The sequence below is a fragment of the Electrona antarctica genome (genome assembly GCF_951216825.1).
Source record: "Electrona antarctica genome assembly, chromosome: 10".
Lineage (NCBI taxonomy): Eukaryota > Metazoa > Chordata > Actinopteri > Myctophiformes > Myctophidae > Electrona > Electrona antarctica.
This window is the reverse complement of record NC_136791.1, coordinates 30,783,569-30,799,466: the sequence shown is the minus strand read 5'-3', so window position 1 is coordinate 30,799,466 and position 15,898 is coordinate 30,783,569. Positions and strand designations below refer to the sequence as shown.

Genomic DNA, 15,898 nt, shown 5'->3' with positions numbered 1-15,898 from the left:
ATGATGGTGTTTAATTGTGCTGAGCAGGGAGAAAATTGCAGCAGAGCCTAATGCCAAGATAATATTATATTGCACACTTGTATTCTGATTCTATAATAAATATTGGTTAAATCTATTTGTGAGTTATCTGACTGAACTATACACATGGGGAGAATTGTCAATGACTACTGGAATTTGACTATCAGTTGATCAATTCACCGGGAGGGGGGGGGGGGGGGGGGGGGGGGGATAATAATAATAATAAAATGGCTCCAGAGATTTAATTGTAAAATACTTTGAGTGTCCTTTCCCCTCACTGTTTTCAACGTTCAAGTTATAGCCAGTGCACTCGTACTTATTTTGTGTGCCTGTGTCGCGTTACAAAAAAAACCCCTTGCCCTCTGGACTGTTTGGTAATCTGTTTACAGTTTCTTTTGTTCAAACTTTTGTTCTCTCAGATTGAGTCCATGATGTTGAGGCTGCAAAGACTCCAACAGAAAGCGATTCTGGATGATGACTATGACACAGGTGAATGACAGATCTTTGTCTTGTTTGGTTTTTGAGAAGATCTCTTTTAAAGATTCTAATTCTCAGCATTTGTTGTTTTTGCCGTCTTTGGGTTCGGATCCTCTGGCTGAGAAACACTGGCTTCAGAGGCTCTGCAGCTTCTGCTTAAGTAGTGAGAGGTTTTGTTTCATTGCATGCGAGACAGAGGGTCGTTTTATTTGTTGGTCATCACACTTACAGCAACTGCTATTGTCAGTCAGTAATATACAGCTTGCAATCTTTGCAGAGTCATCCGTTTCATATGACACTCAAGTCTCAATTATTTCCTTTGGGGTTTTTCTTATTGTCTTGTTGAGGTCATATTTAGACCCCCCCCCACACACACACACACGCACAAAAAGAACGAGCAGCAAGAATCATGAATCAAGTCAAGAATTTAATCAAAATGTCATCATGATATTGATATACAGTGAAAACAAGGACGCTTACCGGACTCTTTTGATTCTGATTCAAGATTCAACAGGGTTTATTCGTCAAGTGCTCGTACAAGTATGTGCACTGCAGTGAAATATTAGTGTGGCATGCTCAAAACATAATAATAGCAAAGTATAATGAAAATACAGTCATGATACAAGAGTAGCCTACTGAGCAGCATTAAGTAATAAAGGGTAACCGGGCACATGAAGATAATGAAGTTATTTAGAGCCTGGAGGGAGGTTGTTTACTGACTTTAACTATCCTGCTGGAATCAGAGATAGTTATGTGGCCGTTATTGAAACCTTTCGGTGAGTTCTTTGGTCAACGAAACAGGTTTTGTATTCATTCACTTTCTTAGTATCCACTGTTTCTGCTTTTCTGTGTGATCTCCCACAAATCCAGCTTTTATTAGAATGATTCCACCTTTTATTTCAGTTTTATTCAGCTGATCTTTCTATGTTTGGCGAGTGAATGGGGAGAGCACAAATACAATATGGACTTCAGACTTTTGGGCACTGTGAAAATGAAAGGCATTAATCTGAGCATCTCTTTGGCCTCAATATTAACTATCAGCCACTCTATCTGGACACTTCGACTTATTTGCACTGTATTGCACATGATGTATCGCGAGTGACCCATTTCCAAGGACTTGTGACAGAAATAAAGACCAACATCTGCCGTTCGTTGCCTGGAGACTTTGAACTATTTAGTTGCAGTGATTATGTGGGTCAACATACGTTGTTGTTCGCTGTCTACCTTTTCTATCCACATGAATATTTGAAAAGTCTTTATATTTTTAAGGTTGACAAAAAGTGTATTCTAATATTTCTGCTAAATATTGTGACTGCAGTATGGTAAATGGTAAATGGTGCATTTATATAGCACCTTTTATCCAAGGCGCTTTACAAAGATTGTGCATCAATTCACCCATTCACACACACATTCATACACCGATGGCGGCAGAAACCATGCAAGGCACTAGCCATAGTATAGCGCCATGATACATTCAAACAGCTAATTAGTGTGGTTGCCCTAACAGGGCAACCAGACTATTGCAATTGTAACACTTTATTATTCCATTGGATTAGTCTTTTTTTTTATTCGCTACTCCTCCCACAGTTTTGACTGTACGCACTTGAGCCATATGTCAAATTGACCGGCTTCATCGGGAAGGATGTGCTTGTATTTTTTTAAGAGAAATGTTGTATAGTTGAATTGATATGAATTTATTAGTGAATAGAATTTCCCCATTGACATGAATGGGAAAATGCGATTTTTCGCATTTTCTCACATTCAAGTATTTTTTCCTCAGAGACTGTAAGCACTATAGTTACAAAACTTGGAGGGTAGGTTCATAATAATTACTAAAATTAATTAACTTATAATGTTATCGGTCGGCCTCATGGTGGCGCTATAACAGCCCACTTTACGTTTTGGCTTATAACTCTTGCACCGTAGGTTGTAAAATCAAAATATTTCTTGGGTTATGACGCATCTCCCCATATAGGCCACGCCCATTTGCGTCATGATAGATTTTCCGCCATTTTGAATTTTCTCCAAAACACACTTTTGGCTCCTCCTCCTACAGATTTTGTCCAAATCTCACGAAAATCGGCACACATGATCTCCAGACCTATCCGATTAAAACACCAACTGCAGAATTTTGGTAGTGCGTATCGTTCGGCCATAATCGTCGTCCGAAGATAGTAGGAGGGGCCTATTTTACAAAAATGCCATAAATCAAGAACGGAATGTCCAATCCATCCCAAATTTTAATCACATGTCGCGGGTGGTTGAATCAACCAAGTACCAAAAGCAATTATATTTTCATCCATAGGGGGCGCCACAAATGCGAGAAATGTAACCGTTTGTCGCAAAAACATGATTTTTGGGGGATAATTCCCCTCCGAATTACTTACGCATGATCGGAGGGGTGACGTGACATTGTAATTGGCTGGCAATATCAGTGGGAGGGGCATATGTAAGCCACTGCGGCAACCACACTTTGCAATTTTTTAAAATTGCGACCTTTCTAGTTATGGTGTACAATGCAGTGTTGTTTTCGGCAGGAAACTTTGATTTTTGTTTTAGTCATAGTCTCTTGAATAGCTTCCATTTAGTTTTAGTCACATTTTAGTCACCCGGAATGTTTTAGTGTTAGTCTAGTTTCAGTCGACTAAATATCATAAGATTTTAGTCGACTAAATCTACAGTTGATTTAGTCGACTAAAATGCATTTTGGCATTTTGATGCCGCCGTAATGACTGTTTTTACACTTGCTGAAAATAGCAGATCTACAAGCTCACAAAGCGTCACAGCACGAAGCGTTGTGAGCTTGTAGATCGGCTATTTTCAGCATGCAACCACGTGTAAAATGACCCAGCTCTCCAACCCACGAGTCCCTTCCTAACATTTTAGTCCAGTTTTTATTTGTTGACGAAATTGTCAGTATATTTACAGTAGTCTTAGTTTTAGTCATCATAGCTTAGTTTGTATGTAGTTTTAGTCAGTGAAAACAACACTGGTACAATGTACATTAATCCAGTTTAAATAATGAGCAATGTGTCATGTTTTAATTAATGTAATCTAATCAGTGACAGCTGGAGAAGCATGCTGTGTTCAGTGTTTATGGTTAGCCTCTGTAGAGACCAGTGTTGCCATGTCCACTTATTATAAGCGACTTTGGGCTTCTTTTTCTGTAAAGTATTATTTGGGCTTGCTTCCCAAATGTTTTAATTATTATTTATACCAACAAAATATTTTCCTTGTTTTGTGCCTGGGGTTAAAAGTGCTCTAGACCTAGTTGCTTATTTCTCTCTCAAAATCTGTCAACAATAGAGCACCGAAGTCCTGACGTCACTGCCCTCTACTATCAGTAGAGGGCGCCAGTCCCTAGGTTTGTATATTTTTTTACAAGCATTGTAATCTCCATAGGGGGATTTTAGATCACCTCATATAAGAACTGTGTTTGAAAAATAAACCGATCACCCCGGCCTTTTCACTCATATGGATATGAAGCATCGACTGAAGGTGGAAATGTACAAATATACCCAAAGAGTAACAAAATAAGCATTTTCCGGGTAGGCTGCATCTGCCCGCAGCCCGTCGCACAACAGAAACTGAACGTTAATTACGTTTATTTTTATTTTTATTTTATTGATATATAATGTATCGTGGTTAGTACGAGTCGAGTCACCACCAGCTGAGCTTACGTCAACGAGGAATCTCAGGAACGCAATATGTTGACAGCTGGGCGTGACGTATATGCTCAGCGACATTGCATTCATATGTAGTTTCAAGGCTTTTGCGGTCACAGTAATTCCATTTTCTCCAGAAACTGGCGGTATCAAATATGAATGGACATCATTAACGACGCACAGCCACTCCCCTGACAGAAAGGCCCGGGTGGTCGGTTTATTTTTCAAACACAGTTCTTATATGAAGCGACATAAAATCACCCTATGGAGATTTCAATACAAATAAAAAAATACACAAACCTGTGTGTTGGTGCCCTCTACTGAAAGTGACGTCAGACTTCGGTGCTCTATGGTGTGTATATATATTATATATATAGACCAATGAAAGAACTAGGTCTCAAGGAAATATAACATTGGGTGACACTTTTCCCATCTCCCACACAGGACATTATGTTGCTAATCTTAGTAATCTATATGCCTGTAAATCCCCTTGTCTGTCTGTGCTGAAATGTTAGCACCTGTAGACATTTCAATCAATGAATCTATTATGATTGATTGATTGAATACTTTATTAACAGTTTGCGAGAGGGCTTGTTTCCCTCCTGACTGTTGTTAACATTGTAGCCAAATCTGTGTTTGCAGCGGAACGTTTTGGCAAAAAGCTAGAGGAGCTGTGTAGAGAGAGAGGTGCTCTGAATCTGGGTCTGCCCTCCAGACAACCTAGCGTGGCTTTGTTCCTCGAACGTCTCAGAAAGGCAGTACACAGCGCCCTCCAGAGGACAAACTACAATCAACCTAGGTAAGTCACCCAGCCAAGTGAGCAAAAACACTTTCCTAGATTCTTTACTATAAGTTGTTGCTAACTTGCTAATGCTGACTTTTCTGACGTCAGCCATTTCCGATGCATTAGATGCCGTGTCCAAGACAAATATACCTTCTAGGACAATAACGTTTGTCGACAGAGATTCAAGTTTATTTTCTCTATAGCAGTGGTCATGGACCATTCCCATACTGTGTGTGTCCATAGTCAGTGGTGGAAAGTACTTTTTGTACTTAGTAAGTACAAGTACAATTTTGAAGTATTTGTACTTTACTTGAGTATTTCCAATTTCCAGTACTTTTACTTCTCCACTACATCTCAGAGCCAAAATTTGTACTTTTACTTCACTACAATTATTTGAAAATTTTAGTTACTAGTTACTTAATGCGTCGCATTGTGGCTATTTTCAATAGATTTTGTACACATTTTGAACTTGTGAAATGGGACATTCTGCAATATGAGTACTTTTACTTTTAGTACATTTTGTACATTTTGATGCTGATACTTTTGTACTTTTACCCAAGTACATTTTCAATTCCATACTTTTACTTGTAACTAAGTACTTCTAAATTGCAGATATTGGTACTTTTATTTAAGTAAAACAATTGAGTACTTTTTCCACCATACTCTCCATAGTGTTGTAGAGTGGAACCATACTGTGTCCATAATGTTAGAGCAGTCAGTAATCCAGCAACGAGGGAGAGCTCACAGAAATAGCTATTGCAAGCAGGAAGGAAGTCAGGTGGGGCCATGGCTGTGTGTGTGTTCTGATGGAATGTTGCTATTGCTCCAGAACAACGCGAGCCATGCATACATACTGTTATGCATGTCTGTCTTCATCAAGCCATAAGATAAGCAAGCCTTGCCGAGCCATGCTGAGCATTTCTCCTGTTTCTGTAGCGTGAGGAAGCTTGAGGTACAAGTCAGTGTTGATTTCGTCGACTAAGACTAAAAATGTTCGACTACCACTGACTAACTAAATGGAAACTAAATAAAAACTAAGCTATGATGACTAAAACTAAGACTAAATATACTGACAATTTTGTCAACGAATAAAAACTAGACTAAAATGTTAGGAAGGGACTAGTGGACAAGAGATCCAGTATAAGTCATTTTACAATTAGTTGCATGCTGAAAATAGACGATCTACAAGCTCACAACGCGTCACGCTGAGACACGTGAGCTTGTAGATCGGCTATTTTCAGCGAGTGAAAAAAACTGTCGGCATCAAGGCCCACCAAAATACATTTTCGTCGACTAAATCAACTCCATTTATTCGACTGAAACTAGACTAACACAGGGGCGACTGTGGCTCAGGAGGTAGAGCAGGTCGTCCAATGATCCATGGGTCGGCGTTTCGAATCCCGGCTCCTCCTGTCTACATGTCGAAGTGTCCTTGAGCAAGACACTGAACCCCAAATTGCTCCCGATGTGCTGGTTGGTGCCTTGCATGGCTTCCGCCGCAATCGGTGTATGAATGTGTGTGTGAATGGGTGAATGTAATGCATGTAAAGCGCCTTGGATAAAGGCGCTATATAAATGCACCATTTACCATTTACCATTTAAAACATTCCAGGTGACTAAAATGTGACTAAAACTAAATGAATGACGCTAGTATGTCACTCATTGTCACAGGGACTTGCTCCCAATCCAACCCAATGAACCCATGACGCTGAGTGCCAACAAGCAGGGAGGCACTGGGTCGCATTTTTACAGTCTTTGGTATGTCTTTGGTACCCAACACATACATGCATATTCAATCAAGAACACTCACGTCTATAAGTAGATTTAAACATTTATTGCAACAAATGGAATACAGTTGAATACAGTTAGTGTAGCAAGCAGTGAGAGAAGCAGAGATCTGATGAATGGAGAAGCCATATTTAAATGAGCTTCCCTGTTAAGAGCGTTGGTTAGAGTTAAGATTAGGATTAAGGTTACCGGTAGATCATTTATGATAAGTTTAGGGTAACGGGAGATGAAATGAATGCAATTTCCCTAAAAGTTTGGTGTGTGTGTGTGTGTGTGGTGTGTGTGCGCTGCTGCGGTGGACACCAGGGAGGGCTCAGAGCCTGATGTGGTGGAGCAGTCCGACTCAGCGCAGGGTCCACAACATCGAAAAGAGCGCCTCGTCCAGGAGAAACGTCTGGTTGAGGTAATGAGCTCCACTGTAGATTTTCATCAGTGTGATAGCCTGTGTCTTTGAGCGCTATGTATGTATTTTAGTACACCATATCCTTATTGGATGAAGGAAAATGAGACCTGGTAAACTTCGAATGACTTTATTTTCATTGCGGAACTTCAATAGAGGATATGCGCGTGACATCAGCATCATACCCGGAAGTAATGCAGGAACTACTGATTGGCAAAAAACTACTTTCTGGCCTTGACAGAAAGTAGTCTACACAGAAAAGTCCCATTTGATCACATTAAATTACTTTAAACAACATTAACACCTTAAGGGCCCGGGCCTATTTAATCCATTAATAAAATGTGCCCATCGTTTATAGCGCCCGGACCACTTTTACCGACGGACCGGATGTTGTTGTGAATGTGTGTGTAGCAGCTAACAATAGCCACAACACTAAAGATGCGATCGACAACAACGGGAGGTAAGAATACATCTATCGTGACTAGCGACTGGACCACGGAGGGCCGTCAAACACAGGGATCTTTTTTTATAATTAGGCGGGATGATTTAGATTGCGAGTTATTAACGTTTTAAGATTTTCGTTGTCGTCGGCTACACAGGCAAGGAACATTTTCGATGACGTGTCACTGTTGTGCAACACCGAGGATTGCGCAACAAGCGCATCTAGGCTGTGGAGTGATGCGACCGGTTTTGATATCACTAATTTGACGGAGATTAATCAATCTCCGTCTCGGGCACATGACCTTGAACTTGACGGTGATTTACGTCATGGGCCATTAAACTGTTAATTAATCTTTTGGGCGATGTCGGGCGATAGCCAATGAAATTAAAGCGCCGCTCGCCGTTGGTCTCCCGCTGTTAAAACGTACTGTCCAGTAACGCTAACAGAGACGTTGAAATTAATCTGTGTGTGACCACCAGGCAGAGATGGCGGAGCTGCAGCGGAGGTTGTCTGAGCTGCAGCAGCGCAGCCAGAGCTTGGACCAGCAGATCCAGCAGGAGGAGACGGAGGAGCTGGAGGTGTCTGTGCTGAGGAGCTGCAGCGCGCCCCAGCTCCAGGACATGAGCCGCGCCCTGCAGGACCTCATCACCTCCGAGCACCGCACGCAGATCTCCGTCACCCCTTCGCCGTCCATGCTCAGGTTGGTAAATAAAAATGGTAAATGGTGCATTTATATAGCGCCTTTATCCAAGGCGCTTTACATAGATTGTGCATTACATTCACCCATTCACACACACATTCATACACTGATGGCAGCGGAAACCATGCAAGGCACCAACCAGCACATCAGGAGCAATTAGGGGTTCAGTGTCTTGCTCAAGGACACTTCGACATCCAGCCACTCTACCCCTGAGCCACCGCCCCTTAGCGCCAATGTAGCCTGGGAAGCATTCCTTTTCAGGTTTAGTTTGTTTGGTATATGCATCGTTTATTCCAACTCGTAGCGACTGGCGAGACTAAAAACAAACATGGGGGAGACCAAAACAAAGCGACGCCAAAAAGACCGGAAACCACAAACCGGAATTTGTTCTTAATTATTTATTTTTATTTTACCATCCGGGCTAGACCGGATCACACAGCAATTTTGAAACACAGACCAGGCTTTCCTCCGAGGTGGAAAGCCTGGTGACGCCAGGTTAGCGCCAATGAACTTTCTGCTGAGACTCTCACCGCATAGTAGAGAAGATTAACCCATTCTGTACGGGAACCCCTTTTGGTGTTTTAAGCATTATGTTATACTTTAGCTTTTGAAAAATAGCAGATCTACAAGCTCATATGAACTTGTAGGTCTGCTATTTTTGAAAAATCATGAAAATGTGGCACAAATCCGTATAATATTCTTTCAGAGCCAGCGTTTTTAACTCAAATCTTTGCTTCTGGGGCGCCCCTGGAACAACATATTCTCAGATGGGGGTCGGCGGCAAATTACATATGATCTTGGGGGTCCTTGACATGAAAATGTTTGAGAACGACTGACATAGAAACATGAGGTTTTTCAGAAAACTGTCAGGATTTAGAAGACATTTGTAGAATGTTCCCAGGTCTAAATGGGTTAAACACTTAATCCCTACTACTATCGTTGGCTAGTATGATGAGTCTGACTAGCGGAAATTGCTGATCCTCAAGCTCAGGATGTGCTGGATTGCTCGTACACATTGTGAGCTAACTTTTGCTATGTTGAAAAGGATAACACAAAAAAGTCCTGGGGACTTGTGTCTATTGTGGTACCGTGTTGTTTAATGGGTTATTTACTTATTTCACTTTCAAACATGTTTGGGATTATTTTAACGTCTATTCAGGCCTTTGTGAACACCCCAGAGACACTTTTCAAGTTGCTTGGTTCAGTATTTAGATATTTGATGTTAATTCTATCAGACACGCCCCCTTCCTACACAAATCCATTGCAACTCAATTTGAACCATGATGGATTCATCAAAAACACCCGTCCCTGGTTCTGGTGACTGATCTCGTCCTTCTACGCCCCTAAAACATTAAAGGCAGTGTTTTTTCAATTACTTTTTTCATTTATTTTTTTTATAATTGTTTTTGAAAATGAAAAAACTAGGACACTATCAGTCATCAGACTTCACTTTCCAATGAGTCCATCATGGTTAAGATGGAGTTTGAAGTTACAATGGGCTTGTATAGGAAAGGGGGCGTGCCAGATTAAATTAATAAAATTAATCAAAGCGACATAAAAATGACCCCAAACATGTTTGAAAGCTTGCTGCTGATATTTACCTGTAGTACTGTTAAAGGCCACATGGGGCTGCTAGGGAACCATGAGTTGAAGAGAAATGCTACGTTTTGTTCTACGCTGGATTTGAACCCGGATCTGTTTACCACTGAGTTGATAGAGCCTGCCTGCTTGCTCTGGGGAGAAATTAAATTTTGACCTTCAGGTCAAAGTTTGTCAAACTATACAGTTTGGACAAAATAGCATTTTCTGTTCATTAAAAACAAATTGGACTTCAAAGTTAGTTTTCTTGTCATTGTACCTACTGGTATGGTTTGAAGTGTGCCAGTTGCCATTATGAAATAGTGAAAAGAAAACATGATTCATTCCGAATTTTTCACTTTTGTACCTCAATAATCTAGTACATATATGAGCACAACGGCTAGTAGGTTTAAAATAAAGCAGCACTGATACCACCAATTGGTGACAAGAGATTCCATAGAGGCTTCAAATGATGTACTTTTATTATGTCAATCTGTCAGTTGTCTTGGCTCTGCCTTCATTGGGGTCTGTTTCGAATGAAACCTCATAGGATGGCTTCAATAACAACACAACATGAACACGTTTGCAGCATTCACCGTTCTGCCCTCAAGGTCAAGGTGGAAGCTCAGGGTCATTTTTTTTACTACACAAAAAGATTTTCATTGTTCTGCCGCCTCGAATTTGGGCCAACATAGTTCACAATTCAGCATTGTCTACTACATCAAGGCCAAGCTCAAAGGTCATTGTCCCCCACCATGAAAGTGCGGAGGCAGTCTGTGCGACAGTGCGTGCGTCATCATTCTCCTGTGCACTTTACTTTCACACCTATAGTTTGGTAAACTTGGAACGATTCGGGGCTGAAGTTGCAACATTGTTTAACCCATTCTGAGCGAGAACCCCTTTTGGTGTTTTAAGCATTATGTTACACTTTAGCTATTGAAAAATAGCAGATCTACAAGCTCATAGCGTGGCACCGAGTGCAGCGCTACGAGCTTGTAGGTCTGCTATTTTTGAAAAATCGTGAAGAAAATGTGCCGCAAATATATATTCTTTCCGAGCTAATGTTTTTAACTCAAATCTTTGCTTCTGGGGGGTCCCTGGAACAACATATTTTCAGATGGGGGTCAGCGCCCAATTACAGATATTTTTGGGGGTCCTTGACATGAAAATGTCATAGAAACATGGGTTTTTCAGAAAACTGTCACGATTTAGACGACTTTTATAGAATCGTCTAAATGGGTTCATTTTTTTTGAGTAGTGCAACCACTTCCTTACGGAGCTATGTGTGTAGGTGGCTGGCTGGCTGGGAGGCTGGCTGGGTGGCTGGGTGCGTCTGAGCACGAAAACCGCATGGTTGTTTTTCACCGCGCAACCTCACACACATACAAACACACACACACATATTAACTGTATATATGGTGATTTTGGGTGTGCCAGTACAGTACAGTACAGTACAGTAGAGGGTACAGTAGAGGAACCCCCACACGTCATTTCTCAACCGTTTTGGGCGCGGGGCGGCTCGCCGGAATCCAGACCCCTGTGGGTCTGGAACCCCCACACGGAGTTGCACCACTCACTTCACACAGGTGTGATTTTTATTTGGTTCGATTAGTGTTGTACACACTACACTTTGTCAAGTGCATCAAACATGGTGAACTTTCCTCTTTTATTGGACAGAATTTCCCAAGGGCAATGGTGGAAAGTACATTTACTCAAGTACAAATATTGTACTTTTACTCCACTACATTTAGTTGAAAACTTTAGTTACTTGGTAGATTTTGATTGTTATTACAAAACATACATTAACCACTTCAGCCCTATGTACATTTCAGCCATTTGAATATAGCCGATCTACAAGCTCGCAATGTGTTGCGATGCGACGCATTGTGAGCTTGTAGATTGGCTATTTTCAAAGGTTTCTTTTTATAGATTTGAAAACTTGTGAGATGGGACATACTGCATAATGGGAACTTTTACTTTTGTACATAAAGTACATTTTGATACCAATACTATTGTACATTTTTAATACCTGACTTTTGTTTTTAACTTGTAACAGAGCAGTTCTACAATACAATTTACTTACGTAAAAATTGTGAGTGAATTTTTCCACCACTGCCCAAGGGAAAGTCGTCCAACATGTCCTGGTTCTCCTTGGGGCGTGTACCATGAAGCTGGATTTGAGGGTAAGCGAGGTGACCTCGGGTGTAACCGTCTGTTTTCAGGGTTACAGGGTTAACAGTGGTTCACTTCTTACTCGGGGACCAGGATACGTGACGTTGCCATGCACATAATAGATCATCACATAAAATCACCATCAACTGAACTGACCAATCCGTTGTCTTTCTATTCCTGTGGAGCTTGATGTGCGGATCACAGCGAAACTCTTGGATTTTCCTGTGATGATTTTCTTATGAGGTATTAGATAGATGCTCATCGGAGGATTAAGGGAGGTTATCGGGGAGTTGTCGGCTATAATGGGGAGTTATCTGTGTCAGCTTCTTGAACCGTGAGCTCAAAGATCAAAGCCATTTCATTGAGCTTTTGTATACCCATATCATCCTACTACAGCAGAGACTGATTGCTTGCTAGCATACTACTATTCAATATGAAATAAATAATAGCCAAACAACAGCTTCTCTCTCTTGCTCTCTCTCTGACCCCTTTTCCACCGGTTGGTTCCCAATGGGAACCGGTTCAGTTCTTTTTGGTTTTTAGTCCATGAGCCAGAGCTCCAAAATTGGTGGGCAAACTATACCCTATATTAAATTGTTTATAGGCTCAATACAAGTAAATTAATACATGATAACCCTTCCACAGTAGTAGCTTTTTCATATTTTCGATTATTTTGCATATTTTCCTACATAATGCCTCATTTGCATATTTAAAAATGTAACATTTGTAATACAATAAATCATTGTCTTTGTGTAAGTACTCAATTGGGGAAGTTTAATGGTGATAACAATCTAATATAGGTATGGTTTTGCCCACTCAATTCATAATTACCGTTTAAATTTTGGAGCTCTGGCTCATGGACTAAAAACCAAAAAGAACTGAACCGGTTCCCATTGGGAACCAACCGGTGGAAAAGGGGCCTCAGTGTGAGAGAGAGAGCGAGAGAGCATGATAGAGACAGGCTTCACTGGTCATTCTTTCATCTAAGTATAAAGCAGCACTATGTAACGTTCCTCTTCTACTCCGGATTTGAACCCGGTTTCCTGCGCAACGATCTCAATTGAAGAGCAGGGAGACTCAGACTAAATACAACCTCCCAATTGTATAAGTTATATTGTATTAAACTACTTTACCATAGACCTTACTCCATAGACACATACATACACAACAGAAGAAGTACAAATGCGTGCGTAGTCGAAGTGACATTGGATGAGTTCTCCTGCTAGAGTCCTCAATGTATTATTACTGACCACCAGTGAGGAGATCCTGTACAAATATCTTTGGTTGACTTATTTGATTATTTTTGTTGCCATTTTTTCACTGGAAAGATTAGCCTCTAAAATGTTCATTCGATATAAGGAGAACATTGAGTCTGGGACTGGAAGTACTGGGGGTGAGACATCTCTGGCCGTTTGCCCTTTCATATTTGTTGTTGTTCTTAAATTAGGGGGCATATTGCCTACAAACAGGACTATCATGAACAATTTATGATGCATACATTTATCAATCGGTCCTTTCTATGACCCATGCCAAAATGCTTCTACATTTTCACTGACTGTCAGAAAGGTGAGACTACATCACTAGTGGTTACTAGTGTGTGTGTGTGTGTGTGTGTATGTGTATATATATATATATATATATATATATATATATATATATATATATATATATAGTGCCATTACATTCACAGACAGCAGAGCCCACCATGCAAGACACAAACCTGCTCATTGGGAGCAGTTATGGGTTCAGTGTCTTGCTCAAGGACACTTCAGGGGAGCCGGGGATCAAACCGGGAACCTTCCGCTCTACCTCCTGAGCCACTGCCATTCCTGACATTTTACTATTTGCTTTGTTAGTTGTTACCATAATTTACGGGCGTGATGACAATAATAATGATGATAATAAGATTAATATTGTTATTGTTCTCCACTGTTTTATATTGTCATGGGGCCCAGAATTTCAAGCGACTTGCCTGCAGGGAGTAAAAAGAAAGCAAATGTCCTGTCTTTAGGGTGTGACGTCAACAACGTATCGCCAGAGAAATCCACAGAGAAACGTGACAAACAGTTCAAGTGCTTATTTGCAGTTACAGAGAGAAAGTGTCAAACAGTTTCATCTCACCCCCGCTTCTTTATTTTTCTCCTTTTAATCCATGCGTCTCCTGCGATCATCCTCCCTCTCACCTACTTGAACCTGTTTTGAATTTTAATGGCTTTTCCTCAGATGAAAATGAATACTTTGCATCATATCGTCTGATGTTAACCCATTCTGGGCGGGAACCCCTTTTGGTGTTTTAAGCATTACGTATACTTGACTATTGAAAATATAGCAGATCTACAAGCGCATAGCGTGGCACCGAGTGCCGCGCTACGAGCTTGTAGGTCTGCTATTTTTTAAATATATATTCTTTCAGAGTGAACGTTTTTAACTCAAATCTTTGCTTCTGAGGGGTTCCTGGAACAACATATTTTCGGGGGTCGGCGGCCAATTACATATATATTTGGGGGTCCTTGACATGAAAATGTTTGAGTACCACTGACATAGAAACATGGTTTTTCAGAAAACTGTGTATAGGATTTAGAAGACAATTTGTTTTTAGAATCGTCCTCAGGCTAAATGCGTTAACCCATTTAGGGCGGGAACCCCTTTTGGTGTTTCAAGCATTCTGTTATACTTTAGCTATTTAAAAATAGCAGATCTACAAGCTCATAGCGCGCCACCGAGTGGCGCGCTATGAACTTGTAGGTCTGCTATTTTTGAAAAATCGTAAAAATGCGGCACAAATCTTTGAATAGGTATATATTCTTTCAGAGCGAACGTTTTTCTTATTTCGACGTCAGGTCTAAATGCGTTAATGGCCTAGCAAGCTGGCGCTGACGACGGAAAGCCTTTTCTTCTGCTTCCGCCGGTTTACAAATACATGTAAATTGTACTTATCGCCTTCTCAGTGGCGTGACCCGCCATCTGTGCTATAATTTGATATCTGACACGTCCTCACCTCAAACTGGAATGCAAAAGCGAGCCTCTGATTGAAATTGCGGCCTGAGATTGGATATTCAGCTGTACATCTCCAGGTTGTCATGCTTTGGGTCATCGTGTTGATTGTATCGCACCCTTCATCAACGCGTGACTCTCCTCTCTAACCCACCGAGACCTGGAAGGCATCTGTGTCACCTTTTAGCTTTGAACCACTTTAACCATTATTTATAAAACTTTCAACAGCTGTTGAAAAATAATAGCAGATCTACAAGCTCATAGCTTGAAAATTCAATTTCAAAGCAAACGTTTTTAACTCATGTTTGCTTCTGGGGGGGTCCCTGGAACAACATATTTTCAATGGGGGTCGGCTGCCAATTTCATATAATGTTTGGGGTTCTTGACATGAAATAGTTTGAGAACCACTGATATAGAAACATAGGTTTTTCAGAAAACTGTCATGATTTTAGAAGACATTTTGTAGAATCTGGTCCCGGGTCTTAAGGGCTAATACCGAGGTGTAATTCCCAACTGTGTCACTGGTATTAGAACAAGGGTGATCTGCATTTTCCGCATCTCACTGCTCGGCTGTCATGCGTGTTTAGGCTGAACGTTAGTTTACACAACATCAGTGCCGTGGTGCCGTCTGACTGACTGTTATGATATTATGGGCCCAGTGGAACCAAATGAGCGCTTAACGGTTCCATTTGTACCCTCTCTGAGTGAGTTTTAACACGCTGGATTGTACTGTGCATTAGTCGCGCCTCAGGGGGACTGTCTGTTTCAGACTGAGTGCGATGAATTTCATGCTCCATTCTTTTCTGTTTACTAATGCATTTTTGTTTCTTGTTATTACCTTGTGATCTTAATGATGGCTTTTCATTTACATGTTTGCATA

At 40.9% G+C, this 15,898-nt stretch overlaps 1 protein-coding gene across 2 annotated transcripts in view; it reads left to right on the top strand.

Annotated features, from left to right (window-relative positions):
• The window catches only part of disc1 (DISC1 scaffold protein), a gene marked incomplete at its 3' end in the record, with an annotated part of 83,840 nt that overhangs the window by 10,427 nt on the left and 57,515 nt on the right, over positions 1-15,898 (top strand). For both annotated transcript variants that reach the window (XM_079511783.1, XM_079511782.1), the window contains exons 3-6: positions 438-507; positions 4,803-4,959; positions 7,039-7,135; positions 8,054-8,274. In XM_079511783.1, the coding sequence (XP_079367909.1) occupies positions 438-507; positions 4,803-4,959; positions 7,039-7,135; positions 8,054-8,274 (545 nt within the window). The remainder of the gene's footprint in view (positions 1-437; positions 508-4,802; positions 4,960-7,038; positions 7,136-8,053; positions 8,275-15,898) is intronic.